Source organism: Primulina eburnea, chromosome 16 (genome assembly GCF_022965805.1).
Source record: "Primulina eburnea isolate SZY01 chromosome 16, ASM2296580v1, whole genome shotgun sequence".
Taxonomy (NCBI): domain Eukaryota; kingdom Viridiplantae; phylum Streptophyta; class Magnoliopsida; order Lamiales; family Gesneriaceae; genus Primulina; species Primulina eburnea.
Genome location: NC_133116.1, coordinates 5,858,305 through 5,879,075, shown reverse-complemented (window position 1 = coordinate 5,879,075; position 20,771 = coordinate 5,858,305). Strand labels below are relative to the sequence as shown.

At 34.3% G+C, this 20,771-nt stretch overlaps 4 protein-coding genes across 8 annotated transcripts; 1 reads left to right on the top strand and 3 right to left on the bottom strand.

Moving 5' to 3' along the window:
* Positions 1-975: 975 nt before the first annotated feature.
* LOC140816629 (photosystem II reaction center proteins PsbY, chloroplastic-like) lies at positions 976-1,912 on the top strand. Its single transcript, XM_073176008.1, has one exon. It carries the CDS (start codon positions 1,056-1,058, stop codon positions 1,593-1,595), a length of 540 nt encoding a protein of 179 aa, XP_073032109.1. The 5' UTR covers positions 976-1,055; the 3' UTR covers positions 1,596-1,912.
* A 150-nt stretch (positions 1,913-2,062) lies between these two features.
* On the bottom strand, positions 2,063-5,801 carry LOC140816627 (uncharacterized). The gene is made up of 3 exons (XM_073176005.1): positions 3,348-5,801; positions 2,894-2,948; positions 2,063-2,453 (listed from the first exon to the last, which is right to left on the bottom strand). The coding sequence occupies exons 1-3, from the start codon at positions 5,797-5,799 to the stop codon at positions 2,303-2,305; spliced, it is 2,658 nt and encodes an 885-aa protein (XP_073032106.1). The 5' UTR covers positions 5,800-5,801; the 3' UTR covers positions 2,063-2,302.
* Positions 5,802-7,501: 1,700 nt separating this feature from the next.
* On the bottom strand, positions 7,502-10,730 carry LOC140816628 (very-long-chain 3-oxoacyl-CoA reductase 1-like). Its single transcript, XM_073176006.1, has 3 exons — positions 10,038-10,730; positions 8,051-8,283; positions 7,502-7,569 (listed from the first exon to the last, which is right to left on the bottom strand). Exons 1-2 carry the CDS (start codon positions 10,688-10,690, stop codon positions 8,196-8,198), a joined length of 741 nt encoding a protein of 246 aa, XP_073032107.1. The 5' UTR covers positions 10,691-10,730; the 3' UTR covers positions 7,502-7,569; positions 8,051-8,195.
* A 5,539-nt stretch (positions 10,731-16,269) lies between these two features.
* LOC140817146 (regulator of G-protein signaling 1-like) lies at positions 16,270-19,890 on the bottom strand. Of its 5 annotated transcripts, XM_073176752.1 has the most exons (12): positions 19,753-19,890; positions 18,965-19,085; positions 18,770-18,833; positions 18,568-18,652; positions 18,284-18,375; positions 17,857-18,048; positions 17,652-17,740; positions 17,283-17,524; positions 17,081-17,205; positions 16,886-17,007; positions 16,570-16,785; positions 16,272-16,453 (listed from the first exon to the last, which is right to left on the bottom strand). In XM_073176752.1, the coding sequence occupies exons 1-11, from the start codon at positions 19,827-19,829 to the stop codon at positions 16,579-16,581; spliced, it is 1,416 nt and encodes a 471-aa protein (XP_073032853.1). In that variant the 5' UTR covers positions 19,830-19,890; the 3' UTR covers positions 16,272-16,453; positions 16,570-16,578. The 5 variants fall into 5 exon arrangements, with proteins under 5 accessions (XP_073032855.1, XP_073032853.1, XP_073032852.1 ...); XM_073176754.1 differs by lacking the exon at positions 19,753-19,890 and adding an exon at positions 19,215-19,746 and having other exon boundaries at positions 16,270-16,785; XM_073176751.1 differs by having other exon boundaries at positions 16,272-16,785.
* Positions 19,891-20,771: the final 881 nt, after the last annotated feature.

Below are 20,771 nucleotides of genomic sequence, written 5' to 3'. Positions count from 1 at the left end.
ATTTGTGAGACAGATCTTTTATTTGGGTTATCCATGAAAAAATATTCTTATACTAAGAGTATTACTTTTTATTGTGAACATGAGTAGAGTTGACTCGTCTCACATATTAAGATCCGTGAGACAATCTCACATAAGACCCACTCATTTTCTTATTATGAAAACCACATCAAAACATCTCCTTTCCCAATTATGCTAAAAAAAATAAAGTTTAAATCATCAGAGAAAACAAGTCCACATTAAATTATAGATAATCTTGATTTGAACTCATCCATTTTGCAGTCACCCCTTCTCATTTTCTCACTTAATTATAATATATTTGAACATATTGGTTGAGCTTATTTGAAGTCTCTTTAATAAAAATAAAAGCAAAAATTTGTCGGAAACGGTCTCACGGGTCGTATTTTGTGAGACGAATATCTAATTTGGATCGTCCATGAAAAGTATTCTTTTTTATAGTAGGTCTCTTGTGACGGTCTCACGAATCTTTATCTGTGAGACATGTCAACCATATTCATATTCACAATAAAAAGTAATACTCTTAGCATAAAAAGTAATATTTTTCATGAATGACTCAAATAAATACCCGTCTCATAAAAAACGACCCGTGAGATCGTCTCACACAAATTTTTGTCTACTTTTTATGCTAAGATTATTACTTTTTATTGTGAATATCGATAGAATTGAAGCGTCTCACATATAAAGATTCGTGAGACCGTCTCACAAGAGACCAACTGTAAAGTTAATAGACTTTACACCCTTTTATTATGAAAAATCAGATAAAGTTTTATGTCTGTTTTTTTTTTTTTGGAACGAGTTTTATATCTGATTTTTAAAAACATCATATCTTAAATATATGTGATTTTACGTTATTATTATTATTTTTAAAATTTATACAGGGTGTTGATCCACAAAAAAAAAAAAAAAAAAGGAGGAATTGTTAGTGATAAGGGAAGCATAAAACGGGTATATGATAATATGAGGCCAATATTTCACCGATCACTTTGCTTTGATTCCACTTCACAAGAACCCTTTACACTCCAACATCAAGAAAAACCATGGCCACATCAATGACTACAGTTCTCAACACCCGATGCCTCTACGCAAGAAACGTCGACTTCAAGCCCACAAAACCAGTATTCTCCTTTCTCTCCATGGCAACCTTACCTAAAGGCCTCGCCACTAGCCCATCTCCACAACATACCACCGCAGCACTCACAGCTGGTCTGCTTTTCTCCTCCCTATCCGCCGTTAACCCGGCCTTCGCCGCCCAGCAGTTGGTGGAGTTAGCCGACGACGACGATCGTGGACTGGCGCTTTTGATACTATACAACTTACAGCAGCCAGCCTTCAATCAGATGAACAAGATGAGGAACAGTAAAGGGGTGATAGTTGGGCTCGGGCTTGTCGGGCTTGCTACATCGGGCTTTTTAAACTCTGCGGAGGCTTCTGCCGTAGAAATCGCCGCCGTGACTGAGGCGGCTAGTGACAATAGAGGGCAGCTGTTGCTGCTTGTTTTGACTCCAGCTATTCTTTGGGTGCTGTACAATATTTTGAGACCAGCTTTAAATCAGATCAACAAGATGAGATCAAAATGAGGAAATAAAAGGGTTTAAACATTATTCTGCATGTATTTCGTGCAAGTGTTAGAATTCTGTTCATGGATTTTTTGGCTGATGATGGAATCTGATTATAACTAAGATCTGTTTCTTGTATTTAGAAATAAAAAACATACAATTTTAGGCAATGTTCTTACGGTATGTGTGTGTGTATTTCCAAATGTTATTCAATTTATTGTCACAACTCGATCTCAGTGGATCGGACAAGTGAGACAAGTTTCTTATATTTTGATATTTGTAAATGAAGTTGGCGTTTAATTGAAGACAAATGGTGTAGAAAAATTATTTTTCATTTCTCCAATCTCGTGTCCTTAAATAATTTTCTGGGTTTCTCGTATCTGCAATTTGTATAAAAAAAATTCCAAAATTTCAACTTTCAAAAGTAGGATTTTCAGAGATGGAGATATTTTTTCTCCCTGAAGAAAAAAAAAAGGTGCCGCCATCAATCAACAGAACAGCCAGGAAATGATGGTATTTAAACCCAAATTTGAGGGGTTAACTCGTAAGAAATACAACTTCGTCATACTGATAGTTGTCAAAATTTTGAGCTGCAATTGAGCATTCAAAATCACATATTTGGCAGCACGGTGGTTTTCATTTAATTGACATAAACAAACACCACATAGATGTAATGAAGTGATGCTGGAAATCCTATCGTCCATCGGTTTAAGAATACAAAGGATACTTCATTCGTTAATTGGCTGACTATCAGGAACACATTCCATCTGGCTATTGATCTGCTCAAGTTCGTTTTGAGAGGCTATCAGCTTGGCTTTCTTGAAACGCTTTGAGCTTCTGAGAATCATATCCAATGTCATCTCGTTTGCGGTAGAAAGGCTGTTGCAGTAGACAAAGCTAGTTGTGAGTAGATGAGTGTTATATCAAGAACATCATCAGATGAAAGCAAGATAAATTGAATACAAGGCGTTCATTGGTTTTTTGAGATCTGACATAAAAAAATATGGATGATAAAATTCAGCCAAGAAAAATAAAAACTTTGTCGTTCCCATGATCCCATCACACAACAAGTCTAACACCTTTGAGAGACATGTAAGTAGGACAAAATATTAACCATGTTAAAACAAACAGCCTAGAAGAAATGAGCAAGATGCGGAGGGTGAAGCAGTATTTTTTAGGATAAACCAGGCAGTCAAAAAAGTTTGTATTTTGTCCATATGATAACTTGACAATCGAGTCATAACCGGGCGTTCGTAAAGTAGTATAGCGTCAGGAGCAATTGGGTTAGGTCTGAGGTTGGAAATAGATAATGAACTTACTCCAACTTTGCATTGATTTTCTCACGAGCAACTCTTCCTTGAGCATCATTGGAACCTGCGACAAATTAAAATCAACACCAAAATATTGCTCCCAGAAGTCAAAAACAAAACTCGGATAAGCCAGTACTCTTTAACAGTGATTCTATAACAGATTTTGAATCTCTACTTCTGAGGATGACAAGCACCTCATCATACAGTTGGAACAATACTCACTTAAAAGAAATTTTTATCACCTTAAACATGCTATGAAATTCAATGCACCAGGAATCATATTTCCACTACAGTTTTTCTCCAATATGTGGTAAAAAGCTTAAGAAAAAGAGAAGGCATCATCTACATTCCTCACAACTACTATAGAAAACAAATTCTACTTAAGAACAAGATACTTTCCACTTCCTGCAGCAGAATTCACTTAGATTAAGTAAGGTTTTTAATAAATCAAGATTTCACATACCATTTCTATCTGAGGCCTGGCTCAATTCACTTTCACCTTCTGAGCAGCCTGACTGAGATGAACTATCAGCTGGGCTGCAGGTGCTAGCATCAGAATTTGCAGTCCGGTTTTCATCAATAGAACTCTCATCACTGCAATCCTGAAAAAGTGACCCTACTTTTGCAAACAAGCTATTATTTTTTGTAGTTTTCATCTCAACCTTATCAGATACATCAAGATCCGAATGCCATCTTTTATTTCCTCTTACAGACCTCTCCAAAGGTGTATTCTTGTCTTTTGTGAATGGAGAAGCAACGGTATTTTCATTATGTTTTTTGCCAATGGTCATCCCACGCATCTCAGTAGAACTAGAATCTATCATCCCATTGTCAGAAACTTTCAAGGATACTGTAAAGTCCCCATCTTTCCTGCCAGTAGAGCACCTCACGTGAGATTTATCTTTAACGTCCTTGTTTTCAGATAACTTGGCTGAGTTATGTAATTCAGTTGAGGTGCTTACAGAAGGTAAACCATGCTTCTTAACCTTTTTCACAGTTTTCATCTCTTCACTTGACTTGAGTGTTTTTTTATCCTTATCAACATAAGCAGCTTTATCCTGTTTTTGGCCAGATAAAAAATAGTGTTTGAAGTTGACCTCTTTATCTTTATCTTCCACATGTCTTACCAGATTATCAGTACGAGCATCTGTAAATTGAATCTCCCCAAGGTTTTTTTCCCTTTTATGAGACAAAACATGGGAGTCAACATTTTGGCACTCCTGTTCAAAGTCTAAAAAATTGTTAGCTTTTTCCGTGGTTGAGTACTCTTCAACTCCAACTTCTCGTTCCTTTATTGGTATGTTTTCTAAGCAATCTGACACAATAAGATGTCTTTTCTTTTTGTTTTTAGCTTTTTTATCCTTACATACAATCTCAATACTGTTATGTGCCCGATTGGCCTCCAACCTGTTCGCTTGATTTTCATTTTCGATGACAGAAGGAACTGTAAGGCAATCACCAGCAGAATTATGGTCATGGTCCTTTTTCTCCATTCTTTGCTCACAGATGCCAACATCTTTCATAGTTTGAGTCAATTTCATGGAGTCTGACTCTTTTATAGCCGCATCACCAACTTTCCTTTCAGAGTCTGCAGCCGAATCATCCAACATTTTCATCTGGACATCCATTACTTTATGAAACGAGATATTTTCTCCTTTGTCAGTTTCTTCTGGAAAATGATCGGTTTGTGAACAAAGCACAACCGTTGCAGAGCCACTCGTGCCATGATTTGCAGGATCCATGTCTAAGTTGTCCATAACTGTATTAGCGGAATTCTTGATGCTCTGCTTTCTCCTATGACCTTTGGATGTTTTAAGTTCCTCAACCATGTTTACATCCAACAATTTGGTTGCAAATCCTGATCCATTCGACTTCAATTCTGCATCCGCACATCCTGAAGCTTTGCTGGATGACGGAGGCATCACTTCCAAATCGTGATGCAGCATATCATCGCCAATAGCTTTCTGAGGCTCTTTCACCCGATATGAAGTGTCTTGAATTTTCCCATCACTCTTTTTGCTTTTCTTTTTCTTCCTCTTATTGTGATTATTATGTGTGTCGTCAGATGCACCTGAAGCATGGTTCAATCTGGGCGGAAGTTTTGGTTCTATGATGGCAACACCTGCCTCAGGCTGATTCATCCCAATCTCGTGGCTCACCAATAAATTTCCATCTTGTCTAGTTCCCACATCCATGCCAGGTTCAGCAGTGGGCAAGATGTAATAGGTTCTTTTAGTCTCAAGATCATTCAATAATTTCAAATCAAGATTTGGCGCTGCAATGGGAGCCAAATGTATGTCATTATTCGAATGTTCACCATCGGTCTCATCGAGTATTTTACCTTGAGACTTCTTGGCCATCCTTTTTTTCTTAAAGTCATGTCCCATCTCCCCTACAGTACATGAAAATGCATTGGGCTGGGCTGATTCCCTAATATTTCCATCTGCTTCATGCCAATCTGAAGTTCCCAACTTTTCAAACTCTATTGGTACTGGGCCATGGCTCAGAGACACCTCCCTCTGTTCTTCAATTAAATCAGGTCGATTCATTGCTTTCCTCCCAGTCTGCTTTACGGCTGACTTGCCCAGATTACTGTCATCAAATTTCTTGGCCTTCTTCTTCCTACTGTTGCAAGAGATTTCAGATTCCTCCAGATTATTTATATCTAACAACCTTGATGGTGAGCCTATTTTTGGTGTTATAACTGGATCAGTAGATGCAGAAGTATTTTTGTATGATGGCAGCATCACTTCAATATCATGGTTAATAGACAATTCTCTTGTTTCATCCTTTTTTCTAGATTTACTAATTCTAGTAATGGGTCCAGTACTTCCACTCTTCTTGGTGTTAAGTTCCACATCAGAAATATCCTGAAAAATTGCAGCAGTCCTTTTGGAACCTCTTTTTCTTACCATTGTTGCCGATAGATTTAATACTTTCCAATGCACCATTAGCATCCATCAATTTAGCTGATGAGTTTGCTTCTTTGGTGCTAAAATCAAACTCGCACTGGTTCAAGAATGACTGTTGATTTGCAGACAAATCTCCATCATTTTTATTTCCCACATTCAAGTAAGTATCAGCAGTAGGCAAGGCGCTATCTGTTCTTGCAGTCTCATAAAGTTTTAGAATATTCAATTCTAGACTTGGCGAAGTTAAGGGAGCCAAATGCATGACATTTTCAGAAAGTTCGCCATCTGCATCATAACAAATTTTTCCTCCATATTTCTTTGGCTTCGCTTTACTTCTACTGCCACATCCCATCTCTTCATTGGCACCTCGATAATCATCTGCTAGAACTGATTCCATGGTATTTCCAGGTGCTTCATGCTGATCTAAAGTTCCTAAATTTTCAGACTGCAATAGCACTTGATCATGGTTCTGAGATGACACCTTTTGTTCATCATCAAGATCAGGCTGATCAGTTTCCTTGTCTTTGCCATCAACTATACGAACAACATTTGTTGAATAAGATGCTTTTTCTTTGACTTTGATATCCGAGAACTGATTGAGGTTGTCAGCTTTTAATGCCGAATGGTAATTTTCAGGTTCCTTCATGTTTGTGCCTAAGAAAATTTGACAATAGAGTAATCACCAAAGGAAAACAGTACCCTTGTGACCACAATAAAAGGATAAATAGAATTTAGTAACAAGAATATTCAATTTTATTTAATTAGATTGCTTACCCTTTAAAGGACAAGGTGCTTCATTATTGTTATCACACACATTGTCGGGAATTCCAGAAAGTTCGGACATGTTAACATTCCCAGTATAAACTGCAGTGTTGGAGAAGAAGTTTTTATATTCTTTGCAATAATCTGAAGAAGAGTGTGTCGTCTCGATCAATTGATCATGAGGCAGTTTCTTTTTTCTTTTAATCTTCTTCTGTTTGGATGCACCTGTAACTGCGGCAACTATGGAAGATCCCACAACACCACTGCACTCCATATTCGATGGACCATACCTCACACCTTCATCCTCACCCATTTCCTCCATACAATCAGGCATAATTTTTGGAGTTTCTTCAGCCTCGTCAATTCTGCATCCGGCAAGAACAGGTTGCACAGTTTTTTCGCCAGATGCATGGAACTGGGTGTCTTGATCTTCTAAAGTGGGACTAGGCAATACAACTTCATGGTACTTCATTTTGCGCTTCTTCTTGGCTGGAGTTCTAGTTGCTAAAGAATTTTCCAAGGAATCAGTTTTCCGAAATTCCGCAGTCCTTTCAGAAAATTTCTCAACCTTCTGCCCCCCAGTCATCCCCGAAACTATATTTTCTTCCGTAACACAATCTGGCAGAGACATTGTAAGGGTGAGTATCTTGTTTGGATCAGAGGAAATAACTCCACAATGGTCTTTCCTGTCACACTCAGAGGCTTTCTGGTTTATATAACACTCCAAAGAGCCTGATGCATCAGCTGAAAGAAACCAATTTCCTTTTACCCCATGTAATGCACTCCAGACAAGCATGAAGTCTGGGATATGATAAAAATTCCCTCTTCGCTTTACCTATCAAAGTAAAAAAAATTAGAATCAAGAAATAAAGTATAATCAAAGTTCAAAAACTCAAATAGCATGACATGTTAGAATCAATAAATAAACTAGCTAAATATATACCTTCAAAGAATGAATCCAAATCTCCCCATTTTTTGGAAAACACTTTGCATGTTCCTGCATTAACTTTCCTGTAAATCGTCCAAAAATGAGAGAGTCTACAGCATTTATAAAAGATAAGCAGATAAAGAACTTCACGAAACACAATTTATTGAAACAGTTTCTCTATCACAAATGTGTTTCAAATTTAGAAAACGTCCAATCCATGATTTCAGCGACAAATGCTCTCGCACATAATATTAATTAGCTAAACTTGTTAATTTAAATATACTACATTTCCCTTTTCAAATTTTCTCTAACCACGTGAGGCTGTAATCTTTCATAATCCTGAATTTATTTAAATTAAACAATAAAAAGATGTAAATCAGCTAAATTTCTTCACTGTCATCTAACTCCTGATTCAGCCTGACATCGAGCTTAAATCATCCAGCTTAACATAGTACCAAAACGATCCACAATACACAATCCCTCAACGCCACTCAGACTAACCAAGTTAAAACGAACGAAAACTGAATGAGTTTGCGAGCACATAAAACAAAACCGAATACTCACTTTTGAAATCCAACACCGTGTCTGAATCCGACACTGGCATCGCGAGGTGCGTGTCGAGGCTGGTGTCGACGAAAACTGTGTTGTAATCCGCCGTAGATGGCACCGCACCATCGGATTCCGCCTCACGACGTCGTTTCCCCATTGATCAAAGTTGGAAGCTCTGAGCGGCTGCTTTGCACGTAAAGCCGCGTTCACCAGGGTTAACAGCGGGCAGATATGTCCCTATATATAATCTATTGAAAAGCAGAAATATTAATTTTACAAATATTATATGGGCCTAGAAAGATTATGGGCTTGCCTTTCTTCGTACAAGCTATTATGCCGTGTAATAATCTTTTTTATTATTATCGATGTACTAAAGTGAAAATTGACAAATTATGGAGATGCTAAATTGATATTTGAATGATTGAAATAAAAAAATAAAAATAAAAGTGTGTGTTGAGATTAAAAAAAAAACAAAAATGTAATATTAGTAGTATATAAGGGTAAAACTGAAAAAAAAAAAGATGATGTCCTCCTTGGCAGTTTTTATAAAGTGCACAACCTTAATAAATAGTATAGATATATGTTTTGCAATTAAATTAAATTAAATTTTCCAATTGATTGAAAATGACAAAAACATGATATAAAGAAAGGTCCGACGCGGGTATTACAAATGAAACAATGAATCTCCAATGGAGAATAATCTCTTATTAGCGGGTTGGGGCAATTTAGCTGAATTAATCAAATTATTACAAAAAATTCATGTGAGGTCATCTCACAAAATTTTTTTATGAGATGTATCTTTTATATAATCTCACTCATTAAAACATATATTTATAAACAATTTTCAAAATTAAATTTTAAAAGTTAATTAAATTTAACCATGGTATTATGTCATTAAATTTTATACATTATAAAGTTTGTAAAATGTGCTCGTTACAAAACATCGTCATTAATCGATGGAGTACTCCCATATTTCGAAAGGATTAGTTTCTGTATACATTTTAATTAAGATCATTTTTAGCATCTAATTATATATTTCACGATTTGCTATTAGTCTAAAATTTAAATAATTGTAATTTCGTCGAAAATTGTTTTAGCAAGGTTCTAAAAAGCGTGAAGCATCCCGAAGCGCGGATGTCGAACTCCAAACTTTTTAAGTTTAAGCGAAATTAGCACATGCTTAAGCGTGAAAATGTTTTTTTTATCTTTAGTATAATTGTAATTATCTCAAACCAATAAATAAATAAAATAATACATAAATATTATAAATTTAAGTCTGATAGATTAATTCTCATATTTATAAAAACATAAAAATCTCAAAATTACAATCTTTATTTTTATTTTTTGCAACTAGACCACATCAAAAAGGCTAAAATTTGTCAAATCATTATCAGACATGCTTAATCATAATTCAAATTAAAAAAAATAAATATCTAAATTATAAATCTAATTTATTATTTTAAAATAAAAAAACATACATTCTAAATAAAAAAATTTAAAAATAAATAGATGCGATTAATTCTGCTTAAGCACACTTAATTAAACATCTTAATTACACTTAATTCGATCAAACTATAATTTAACCGTTTTTCTTCGAAGCGGGACATTTTTGTCGAACTTCAAGCTTAAGCGCGCTTAAGCCCCGCTTTTTAGAACACTGGTAGAGAATATTGCATTTTTTCAACCCATGAAATACTGCAATTTTTCAACCCATGAAATACCAAAGCATGCAACCTAGCTTATATATAAAATCAAAAGCATTTTAAAGCTATTTATTTTTTAAAATGAAGCACAATTACACCTTTTGCAAGGGGTTTTACACTTAAATTTTAATAAAATCTGGTTTTAAAAGGTCGTCAATTTTTTTAAAAAATATTTATTATAGGATTTCATATATTTTTCTGATTGTAATATGTTATTTGGCCATTTTTGACTTGTTGACAAAAAACATGAAGAAACTTGAAAAACCTCATTGGAGAGGAAGGGGGAAGAACGGTCTTACACTTTGGAGGCAGCATAGATTGCATAAAGAGGATGCGAAGGTGCAACAATGGCAGCACCTGAACCAATTTTAAAAATGTCGCCTCTCCCCCGGCGGATCATTCCTCGTATCACAGCTTTCGTAACATAGGTAGTACTCAAGACATTAACCTTAACCAAATTCATCCAAACATTCTCACCCACTTCGTGAAAATACATCGCTCCTGGATATGTAATTCCCTCATTGTCGATCAAGACCCCGATATCCAGGCCCTGGATCATCTCCTTCAACGCTCCGTCAACCCTGGAGACAGCTAAATCTGAAGAAAATTCCAGCTCAAGAATCTTGACGGCAATCTCGGGATGTTTCGCCTCGATTTGACCCGAAATTTGTTTCAACCCGCTCGGATTCCTGCTGAGTAGTACCAAGTTCAGACCCTTCTCCGCGAGTTTGAAAACAAACGCCAAGCCGGTTCCATCGGTGGAGCCGGTGACCAGCGCCCAGGACCCGTAGGTTTTATTAAGGTCTTTTGCTGGTCTGATAAAGGTTCTGGAAACCCATTGGAGGATCAGCATGCACTTCATAAAGATGGAGAAGAAAGCTAGAGAAGAGAGGAAGATGATCCACGCGGGCTGTGTTTTTAGGTGATCGATGCAGCATGGAATTGAAACCATTTTTGTTCAGGCCTGAATTACGTGACAGGCATACAAATTAATAGACTCTCTCTTAAAATTTAAGTTATTTTGAAATTAGAGATTTTAAATAAATTTATAATGAGTTTAGAATAAACTTTTATAATAACTTCAGTAAGCGATGACAAATACGACGTATTTTTTGTAGAGAGCCTATTATGCAGTCATATAGGCGCAAACTCGGGCTCGGGACGTAACACTTGTATCATCCTAAATTTGTTCAAATTTTACAATAATTTGAGTTATAAAATAATCATATTTTATTTTTATTTTCAATTTATCATTGTTTTTTTCGTCATTTTTTCCCAAGAACCAAGTGAAAATATCCAAAACAATCACCACTATTATAAATTCATAAAATGATCAAATCATGTTGATTTAAAATTTATTATAGATATAAAAAACAAGAAACGAGTAGTATTATCTCTAAAGTCCTTGATCATAACATATTCCATAATTTTTTCCACAACAAACATTATAACCTAATATACATGGATATGATATTATATTATATATTGTAATTTTATATAGAAGTGTGTTTAAACTTCAAATTAAGAGAAAATGGGGGCAACTGGTCTGCAGTAAATTCCTCGACTTTTGTTTCACAAACATTAAATTTAGTTCCTGTTATCCGTCGATTTTTGTGTAACTAAACAACTCATAAATAAATATATATTCTAATCCAAAATTTCTTGAATTTTGGGACTTCACCTTTGCTGTTAGACCAAAGATCCTTGACTGGTCTCCATAATTTCAATCTTCGTAGAAACCAAAATATATGTTTTTTCAGCAATTGAATTTATGTACGTCTTTGTTGATATGAGACAACACTATAAAATAGACACGCATATTTCCAAATTTATAAGTTAAAAAGTTTGACTCATTAGCACCTTAGTAGATGTACACTTTACGTTGCTATGGATATAAGAAAATAAAATTTTGTTTTGGTTAACAACTATTGTTTTTGACCTATTTACTACGTGTTTGATTCTAATATTCGTGTATGCATATAGATATGGAAAAATTATTTTGAGAAACTATGTATAAAATTTATTCTTACTTTGTATTATGATTATTTTGAGAAGTACACATCAATTTGACCTAAAAAAACGGGTTTTTTTTAAAAAATAATTTAATAATAATACAAAGTTAGCCATCCCTGAATCACTGAAAAACCAGGTTGAATAGTAGAGGTTCTTGAAAAATCTTATTTCGTGATGAATTTCTTGTCTGTTTTTTTCTATGTCTTCACTACAAAAAATGGTTTTTTGCAGAGCACATTACATTCTGCAAAGATGCAAGTCGTTGAAAGTTCAAGATATCTGTGGCGTACATGTGCACGCTGTTAATACTATTATCCGCGACATGTATATGTACGCCGTTAATACAATTATCCGTAGCGTGTGTTGGATGGACCAAAATTTCAGCATAGCGACGTTTTTGAACCGTCGCTAAAATGAGCGACGCTTTATAAACCGTCGCAGATTCCATTTTAGCGACGGATTCAATTTTAGCGACGGTTTTGATATATATTATGTCGCGCCGACGTGGAGCACCTGTCCGTGCTTACGAAACGCGGACACTCAGCGTCCGCACTTCATAAGCGCGGATTGGGGTATTCTTGCACACCTTTTTTTTAAAGTTATTTTTGAAATTAATTTTAAAAATTAAATTATTTTTAAAAAAAACCCAAAAAAAACAGACCATCAAAAGTGATGCAGGCATGCAAGTGTATGTTTCGACTTATTTCAGTGGCTGAAAGTGCTCCTTTTTCCTTCGTGGGACAGGTTTTCATTTATTAATTACACGGTTATTTATTACTTCTCGGAAAGCAACCCGATGTCATCTTAATAAATTCTCATTTTCAGATTATTATTTATCATTCAGTAAATCAAAGTTTTTTTTTTAAAAAAAATATGATCAAATGAGCTCAATTACAGATAGCCACTGGCCCAGTGATACTTTTGTTCCAAAAAATGGGTTTAAAAAAATAATCACACAATTTCTATATAATTTTTTTATAATGTGATTTTATTATTCTATATGTTTTGATTAGAAAAATAATCCCTTATTTGTTCCCCTAAAATAATGTGTGATATAGTATCGATATATATATCATGACTAAAATCGAATCCAATTATATATACACACACTATATTATAAAGTCAGAGATCCTAGAGTAACTAATTTTTTGTGTTATTGTCTGTTTTAATAATTATATATATTAAAAAAAATGTTAAGATTTAAATATAAGTTACATATAGCTTAGTGGATAGAGCTTTTGTTTTCTTTTGTCTATTTATTTTTTATTTCATATACCAAAATTACAGTGCAGTCTCTCACTATTTATTATCATTACATTTTGATCTTCATTTAAATACAAACCAAATGAATTATAAAAAATATTGTACAAGCACGCAACGCATATGTCGGTGTACTAGTATATATATTTCTCCTCTTGCTTCTCAAACATTTGTTTATAAGTGATTCACTAGCTATTTTGTTGAACTCCATGAATACCTTTGCCCGACAAGTTATAGGTTATTGTGATAACAAAAAGAGTGTGTCTTATATGAGACCGTCTCACAGATCTTAATCTGTGAGACGAGTCAACCCTATAGATATTCACAATAAAAAATAATACTCTTAGCATAAAAAGTAATACTTTTTCATGAATTACTCAAATAAGATACCCGTCTCACAAATATGACCCGTGAGACCGTCTCACACAAGTTTTTGCCTAACAAAAACTCATGAGCAAATCCAACCCATAAAAAGAGAGCATATTACTGTGGTATTCAGACTCTTGGGTTATTTCGAAGTTTAGAAGTGTACATTGAAGGATAGCGATTGCGACTTCCCATATGGCAAAAAGGAGAAAAAAAGAGGGAGCATATATCGCCACACTCCAAACAATATTTAAAATTTAATGAACTATTTTTAAACAAAATTTAAAGAATATGTTATTTTATTCTGTAACACATAGTTTGGTATATGAAATAAGTGAGGGATTGATAAATAATCCTTTTTATCATATGTTTGGTACCTTTTTAAAAAGCTCATGTTAATATCATGGGTCCTTGATAAATAATTTTTTAGAAGGATAAAATGTCCCTTCTATTATGTGCGATAATTTTAATTTAATGATAAAATACACAACAAATGACTTAATTACATTCAATTTATAAATGATTTTTATAAATCTATATATGCTAGTAGGTGAAATTAAAATCAAATAAATATTTTTATTTATTTTTATATATTATATAACATGATAATTATATAAATGAATTCGAGATAATTATATAAATGATTTTTATAAATCTCTATAAAATTATTAGTATCACTCGATTAACCTTAAAAATTGATATTTGAGTTGACTCACAAAATCAAGAGTTCAATTATCATATTATATAATATATAAAATTAGGTAAAAAAAAAAAAATAAATCATACAAGCACTATCGGCGCATGAACAGATAAAAAATATGAACTCAAACAACAATTTTGAAATTATAAAATTTATTATGATAAAGTTAATTCTGTCATTACAATCTAATATATAAATTTAATCACTCTTATTAAAATAATACCAAACATTAAATATAATATCGTGCATCTTATTTATCCTTATATTATATATCACATGTTTATCCTATCATGTGTACCGAACTATGAAGAGATTTAAAGTCTGATAAACCATATCTTCTACTCTACTTTAACACTCCAAAGCCCAACAATTTTTTTCAAAATTTACAGACAATCCAATGATATCATTAAGAAGAAAACAAAATTAAATTTTGGCTCAATGATCCTGTGGGGTGAAAATTTATTTAGATGAATTTTATTTTAGACAAGATTTTTGTTAATCGGTTTTCTTGGATATTAAAATTGATTTTTGGTAATCTTCTATGACTTTCCTCGATTGGGTTCTCCATGTCAAGTGTTACTTTAAGTTGGGTTTGTGGATCATAGAATGTGAGAAGTTCATCAAAATAACGTGGAGGCCAAAAAATTGGTTGCACTTTTCTCCATTTTAGGTTAAAAATTACGGGTTTCATGCAATGAAAGGAACATGTTGGATTATTTAAGGAAAGGACCCTTTATCGTGCATGCAGTTATACTTCACGTTTGAAATAATATTTAGAGTGGGTCTCAAGTGAGACCGTCTCACGAATACTAACTTATCTCTCACGAATACTAACTTATGAGACAGGTCAACCCTACACATATTCACAATCAAAAGTAATACTTTTAACATAAAAAATTATTCTTTTTCATGGATGACCCAAATAAGAGATCCGTCTCACAAATTCGACCAGTGAGACCGTCTCACACAAGTTTTTGTCTAATAGAGTAGGTCTCTTGTGAGACGGTCTCACGAATCTTTATCTATGAAACATGTCAACCCGACCGATATTCACAATAAAAAGTAATACTCGTAACATAAAAAATAATACTTTTTCATGGATAACCTAAATAAGAGATCTGTCTCACAAAATACGACCTGTGAGACCGTCTCGCACAATTTTTTATCATATCATAAATATTTGATTAATCTAATATTTGACTTATTATCTACAAATGATAATCATATATGTATATCATTCTGTTACTTATATATTATACATCATATACGGTCAATTCCCACGAACCAAACAATGTCACAAACAAGTCAGATGATGACAAATATATTATAATGAATCAGTGAAATTTTTTTGGCATAAAATTCAATCGACTGTAATTTCGGAAAAATATAATATATCACCCATATGATAACTAAAAAGATCATAAAACCCTATGAAAAATAAATGATCATATATTATCCCGTGTTTTTTAAGTTCAAGCAAACAAATCCCTCTTTATTTTTTTGCATTTGTGTTTATATTTTATTGTAAAAAGTGAAACAACAGTAAATAATTTTTTTTTTTTATTTTAAACTAAATTAATATTTTTTGAGTGGTTCTCGTGTGAGACCGTCTCACGGATCATAATTATGAGACAGGTCAACCCTACCCATATTCACAATAAAAAATAATACTCTTAGCATAAAAAGTAATACATTTTCATGGGTGACTCAAATAAGAGATCCGTCTCACAAATACAACCCGTGAGACCGTCTCACACAAGTTTTTGCCATATTTTATTTAAAAAAATTCATTATTTATCATAATTCTGTTTAAAAAAAAATTGGATCGCTAAATAATGAAAAAAAAAAAAAAAACTAGTGTCAATAAATTGATGGTTATTCTTATTGTGGTTTATTTGTAATACCCGAGAAATTTAATTAATCAACATTAGGGAAAATGACACGATGAGAAATAATTAAATTAGTAAGAATAAACAAAAAGGGGGAGGGGGGTTTGCTTAAATTTAAAAAATACAAGGCTTTATAATAAATATTTACTTTTAATACTAGATTTTATGCTCTTTTTGGTTTTCACAGGATGATAAGGGACATTTTCGAATGATTTTCAAATATATCAACTGTCATTAAATTCGTGCTTGGTATATTATTTAGCGTAATTTTGATTGGCAATGTAATAATAACTGTAAACCAAAATTTGCTATTGTAAGAAAATGAACTATAAACAGTTACAACAAGTTCTCGGTACTATATATATATATATATATATATATATATCTGTATATTCATCATATGTATTTCCCATAGCCTCCACAAGCAAAAAGTAGTCGTCTTTAATCTTTGACGGCATGTAATCAACTCGAGGAAGCCATAGAAATCCTATAATCGATCAGTTACAACACAATGCATACATTTGACAGTCATGTAATCTGCGCTATTATCTCGTCCAAGATGGATCAAGAATTAGTTTTTGCAAGAAAGGAGAAACAGTTTACCGGCAGTTTTTATTTCCCTGATTCATGAGTACTGGATCCCAATTTTCTTGGGATGTAATCTTGTTGAAAAGGGTTGTCGGCACAATGAATCGAGCTTAACCTTTGCGAGAAATTCCAACCTGAGATCTGTTCTAGATCATGGCCTACGGTCCTCATACTGTCCTCTTCTTTCAGTTTTAGGAAGAAGGTGGATGACCAGTAATCATTCGCCAAATTCTTCGTATACAATAAAAATGCATATAAATGACAGTAAGCGTGTAAGAAAATAACCCACTTGAAAATACAATAAGATAGAATGAGTTATTCAAGAACTGACCATCTTCATTAGATGCATCAACTCATTTAGTGCACTGTTAAAGAGATCCAGGTTGGTTAAATCAGGAGTATTGAGAATTTGTTGGCGACTGCGGTGAGAAATGTTAACCTCCATTGTAGAACCTACATCTAGAACAGTATGAAAAAGCGACCCAAAATTAGCAAGGCAATGACGAGGAAACGAAAAATATGATACCTGGGGTTATATATTTGTCTATGATATGCCTTGCCATGTAGATCCTTCTCACATGATCATTATGTGGGATTTTGTCGAGCTGCTGCACCTCTTCATAGAAATGGACACTTTCGCCAGCCAAAGAGCTGCATTGATAGAACGAAACTCAGCCGTATGTCAATAGAAGAAACAATATGCGCTTTAACAGAGGACTTCTAAGCACCTATCGGCAAATTCCATGAAAGACTGGCGAAATCTTCTGTTCAGAAGAAGTTTATCCAAAGGTTCGTTTGGATCTGCCAATTGAGCCGGTTCCCTCTGACACAGAACGCCAGATTCAGGTATGATACCCAGGACGTCACCCATTGTCTTGCATTCCTGGTGTTCTTTTCTACTCAATCTCATAATAGAGACAAGAGGTTGCGACATTGATACGGTGAAAAACACCACCACAAGTACACTGGTCTGATGAAAAATTTGTTCAAATAACCATCATGAGAAATGAAAATTCATCGGATAAAATCATAAGCAAAACGAACCAAAGGCAGAAATACAGAGACAAAGATACCATAATAAGCCAGGTTAAGCATACCATAAAGAGCAACAAAAATCTCGAGATAATTTGAAGCCCTGGAACATCTTCATGGACCTCAGTCAGAACATAAGAAACCGTCCATATCCCTTTACAGAAAGAACGGATCACATAACTGAAACTGGCTTCTCCATGGATATATCCACAAAGAGTGGTCGATTATTTCAAGTATAAGAATGCTTAAACAAGATAGAAATTGATGTACCAATGGAACAAGCGGAGACTAAAATTCCTCGCCAGAGGTCCTTGAATTCATGGAATCTAAACTCTATATGTCGAACTGCTGCTGTAAAACCAACCAAAACTGCCACATAAATTGCATGCAGACTAAGAATTGTGATGATCCATCGAGTCCCCATGTGGCAAAGGTTATTAAGAGGCTTTTTTATTTGAATAACTGCATCGTAAAAAAGTAAGATTATGCCAATAATAATGAAGCAACGCATCAAAGTTAAAATAGTAGATGTAAGCATGATCAAAAGAATAGCTAGAGATTTAAGCGAAAAATAATATATTGAGCCAATTGACAATACTGTAAATTGACAAAAAGAAATTAATTTCTGGACAATTACCAATGGCTATCCACATACAAAAATGGAACTAGAGAAACACTCATATGAAGTAATCCTTACATGTTGCAGCCACGATCCAGGGCAAGAGAAGCAAAGGAAGAAATATATATGATCGAACAGGTGGCAAACGTCTCCTGGAAAATCGCAAGTCTCTAGAGAAATGAGATCAATAAAAGAATACACAAAATCATGTTGGGTCAGTAAAAATAATTACAGTGAGCAGATTTAAAGTCGGGACACTATTTCTTATGAAATAGCATGAAACACTTTATATATGTCGAAAGAGTCTGCCAAAATCCTAGGAGATAAATGCTTTCTTACTTTTCAGAAACATATTCATGTACCTAACAAATATGTTATATAGTTGAAACACCTGTGCAATTCGACAGCTCATCAGCAAGCCAAATCCTAGAGGACCTTCAGCCCAAACTGAGAGAAAAATTAACATTTGGGTTTTTATTAGACAATGCAAATACAAATGTGAAATAGAAATCTTGGACTGAAGCGGAATATGCTAATGTCGTCACAACTTTATGTAAAAATTACCAGCCCATACATAGCAAGATATCCACCAATGCCTCCTTCTAAATCTTAAGAAACCGAAGCCCATCTGTAGAGGCCACATCCAATATCAATAAAGTCAGTAAAAAGTTTGAACTGGAAATTTAAATATGAAACTGATAAAAACTAACAATGATAGCAGCTGAAGTTGTATACAAATGCAGAAGAGGGATCTTTTACCACAAGTGCCAATAAAAGACTGAAACTGGCAAAAACTTGAACGACTACCAGCCAAAAGCCACTGCCTTTAGGTCGTGGAATCCTGTGAATTAGATAGGGAGCAGCAGCTTTTGCAAGAAGCCTATACAAGAGAAACAACATTTTCAAACACAATGAAAAAAATGTACACTAATCACTACCAATGAAGGGCCCCCATCAGCTAAAATCTTGTAAAGTACCCAGGCTAACAATTGAATATATGAAAACTTATATTAATTCCCAAATTAGACAACCATCCCCGAGCAACTAGCCCAAGACCCAAAATGAGTTCCACACTCCAAAATGAAGCAAGAACCTCGACATAATTACTTTTATTCCTCAAGTTTTTGGCTCTCCATATTTATTGGACTTCGCCCACAACCTCTACTAATTGCAACAGCTATATCTTAGCTCTGTTAAAGAATATACCCAGAAATAAACAAGAACATATTTCAAAATCCTTGAATGGATATAACAAGGAAAAGAGTCTTTGGCACATAAAGATCATTTCACACTAATGAAATCAGCAGCAAATCCTCAGAACTACGCAAAGAGCATAAACAAAAACAATATGCCATTCCAACGCAAGAACCCTGATCTATGGCACCACAGATATCAACCCCAGAAAAATCCCACTTCAAATCAACCAAAGAAAAGAACTCCCAATCACCAAAAGGTAAAATAAAACAAATACAATATTCACAAAAAATGTAAGCCAAAAAGTTCAAAACTTATTTCTGCATAAATTCCTGAAAGATTGGAAAAATTACAAGAGGATAGAGATAAAGGAGATGGCGATGGCCACATAATCACTGGGGCAGCCGCCTTTTGCAGCACAACTCGCCATCTTCCCCTGTTTTCAGTGGTTGGCCCGAAACCGTTCAATACCGTGACCAGAAATGTGGCAAACATATACTTATTTAACAAGTCAAACTCCACGTGATCCATCTTTGACCAGATGACCTCCCTCTAGAGTTTAGTTTGATTTTTTTTCCCTTAAACTAATAATAATTAAGAATGTTTTTTCCACGAAGATCAAATCTCCTTGCCGTTATCTTTCGGTTTATATTTTGTACCTAATAATCGTGTCATATGTTAAGATTGGTAAAATCAATGATTGCACAAAATCTGGGAATTCCACTAACTTGCCTCCATCGGGCTCCTTCCATATAGAAATTTATATTGTATTAAGGTGTATATCCGTTAATTTAGGATCTAAATTAGAGGTTATATTGTATATATATTTCTAAATGTAAACAGACAATAGTGAAGAATTTTATTCCCTTTACATGGTATCAGAGCAGTCATCGTCCCACCTCCTTTTTCACAACCAATATTTTCCTCATCATCCTCTAGCCAAAACACATTGTAGGAAAAGATGAAAACCAAAAGTCAGCCAAATACGAGGCTAACAAATTTGATAATCCTAATGATCCTCTTTATCTCCATTATTCTGATCAACCTGGGCTAATACTTGTCACACAACCATTGAATGGAGAAAACTACAGCACTTGGAGCCGTGCCATGCTCATGGCTCTCAACATCAAGAATAAAGAAGGCTTCGTGAATGGCTTCATCAAACAGCCACCGGAGACTTCCATCGCGGAGCTTCAACAATGGCGGCGGTGTAATAATCTTGTAAAGGCATGGCTTTCCAATTCAATCTCACAAGATATTACAGCAAGCGTAATATATTATGAAGATGCTAGCGAAATTTGGAGCGATTTGAAAGATCGTTTTTCCCGTACCAATAGTGTCCATCTTTTCCACGTCAGGAAGCCACATACAA

What these genes read in the sequence shown, in the direction of transcription:
- LOC140816629 (XM_073176008.1), top strand. Translation starts at nt 1,056, where the DNA reads ATGGCCACATCAATGACTACAGTTCTCAACACCCGATGCCTCTACGCA.
- LOC140816627 (XM_073176005.1), bottom strand. Translation starts at nt 5,799, where the DNA reads ATGGTAAGAAAAAGAGGTTCCAAAAGGACTGCTGCAATTTTTCAGGAT. An exon ending in CCAGGCCTCAGATAGAAATG is followed by an intron (nt 2,949 to 3,347) that starts GTATGTGAAATC and finishes AATTTGTCGCAG; the next exon opens with GTTCCAATGATGCTCAAGGA. An exon ending in AAAATCAATGCAAAGTTGGA is followed by an intron (nt 2,454 to 2,893) that starts GTAAGTTCATTA and finishes CTACTGCAACAG; the next exon opens with CCTTTCTACCGCAAACGAGA.
- LOC140816628 (XM_073176006.1), bottom strand. Translation starts at nt 10,690, where the DNA reads ATGGTTTCAATTCCATGCTGCATCGATCACCTAAAAACACAGCCCGCG. An exon ending in ATCTATGCTGCCTCCAAAGT is followed by an intron (nt 8,284 to 10,037) that starts GTAAGACCGTTC and finishes GCTTTTCAATAG; the next exon opens with ATTATATATAGGGACATATC.
- LOC140817146 (XM_073176751.1), bottom strand. Translation starts at nt 19,829, where the DNA reads ATGGCGAGTTGTGCTGCAAAAGGCGGCTGCCCCAGTGATTATGTGGCC. An exon ending in TCCTTTATCTCTATCCTCTT is followed by an intron (nt 19,086 to 19,752) that starts GTAATTTTTCCA and finishes TCTCTTGTATAG; the next exon opens with GCTTCTTGCAAAAGCTGCTG. An exon ending in GATTTTTGTTGCTCTTTATG is followed by an intron (nt 17,525 to 17,651) that starts GTATGCTTAACC and finishes ATTTTTCATCAG; the next exon opens with ACCAGTGTACTTGTGGTGGT.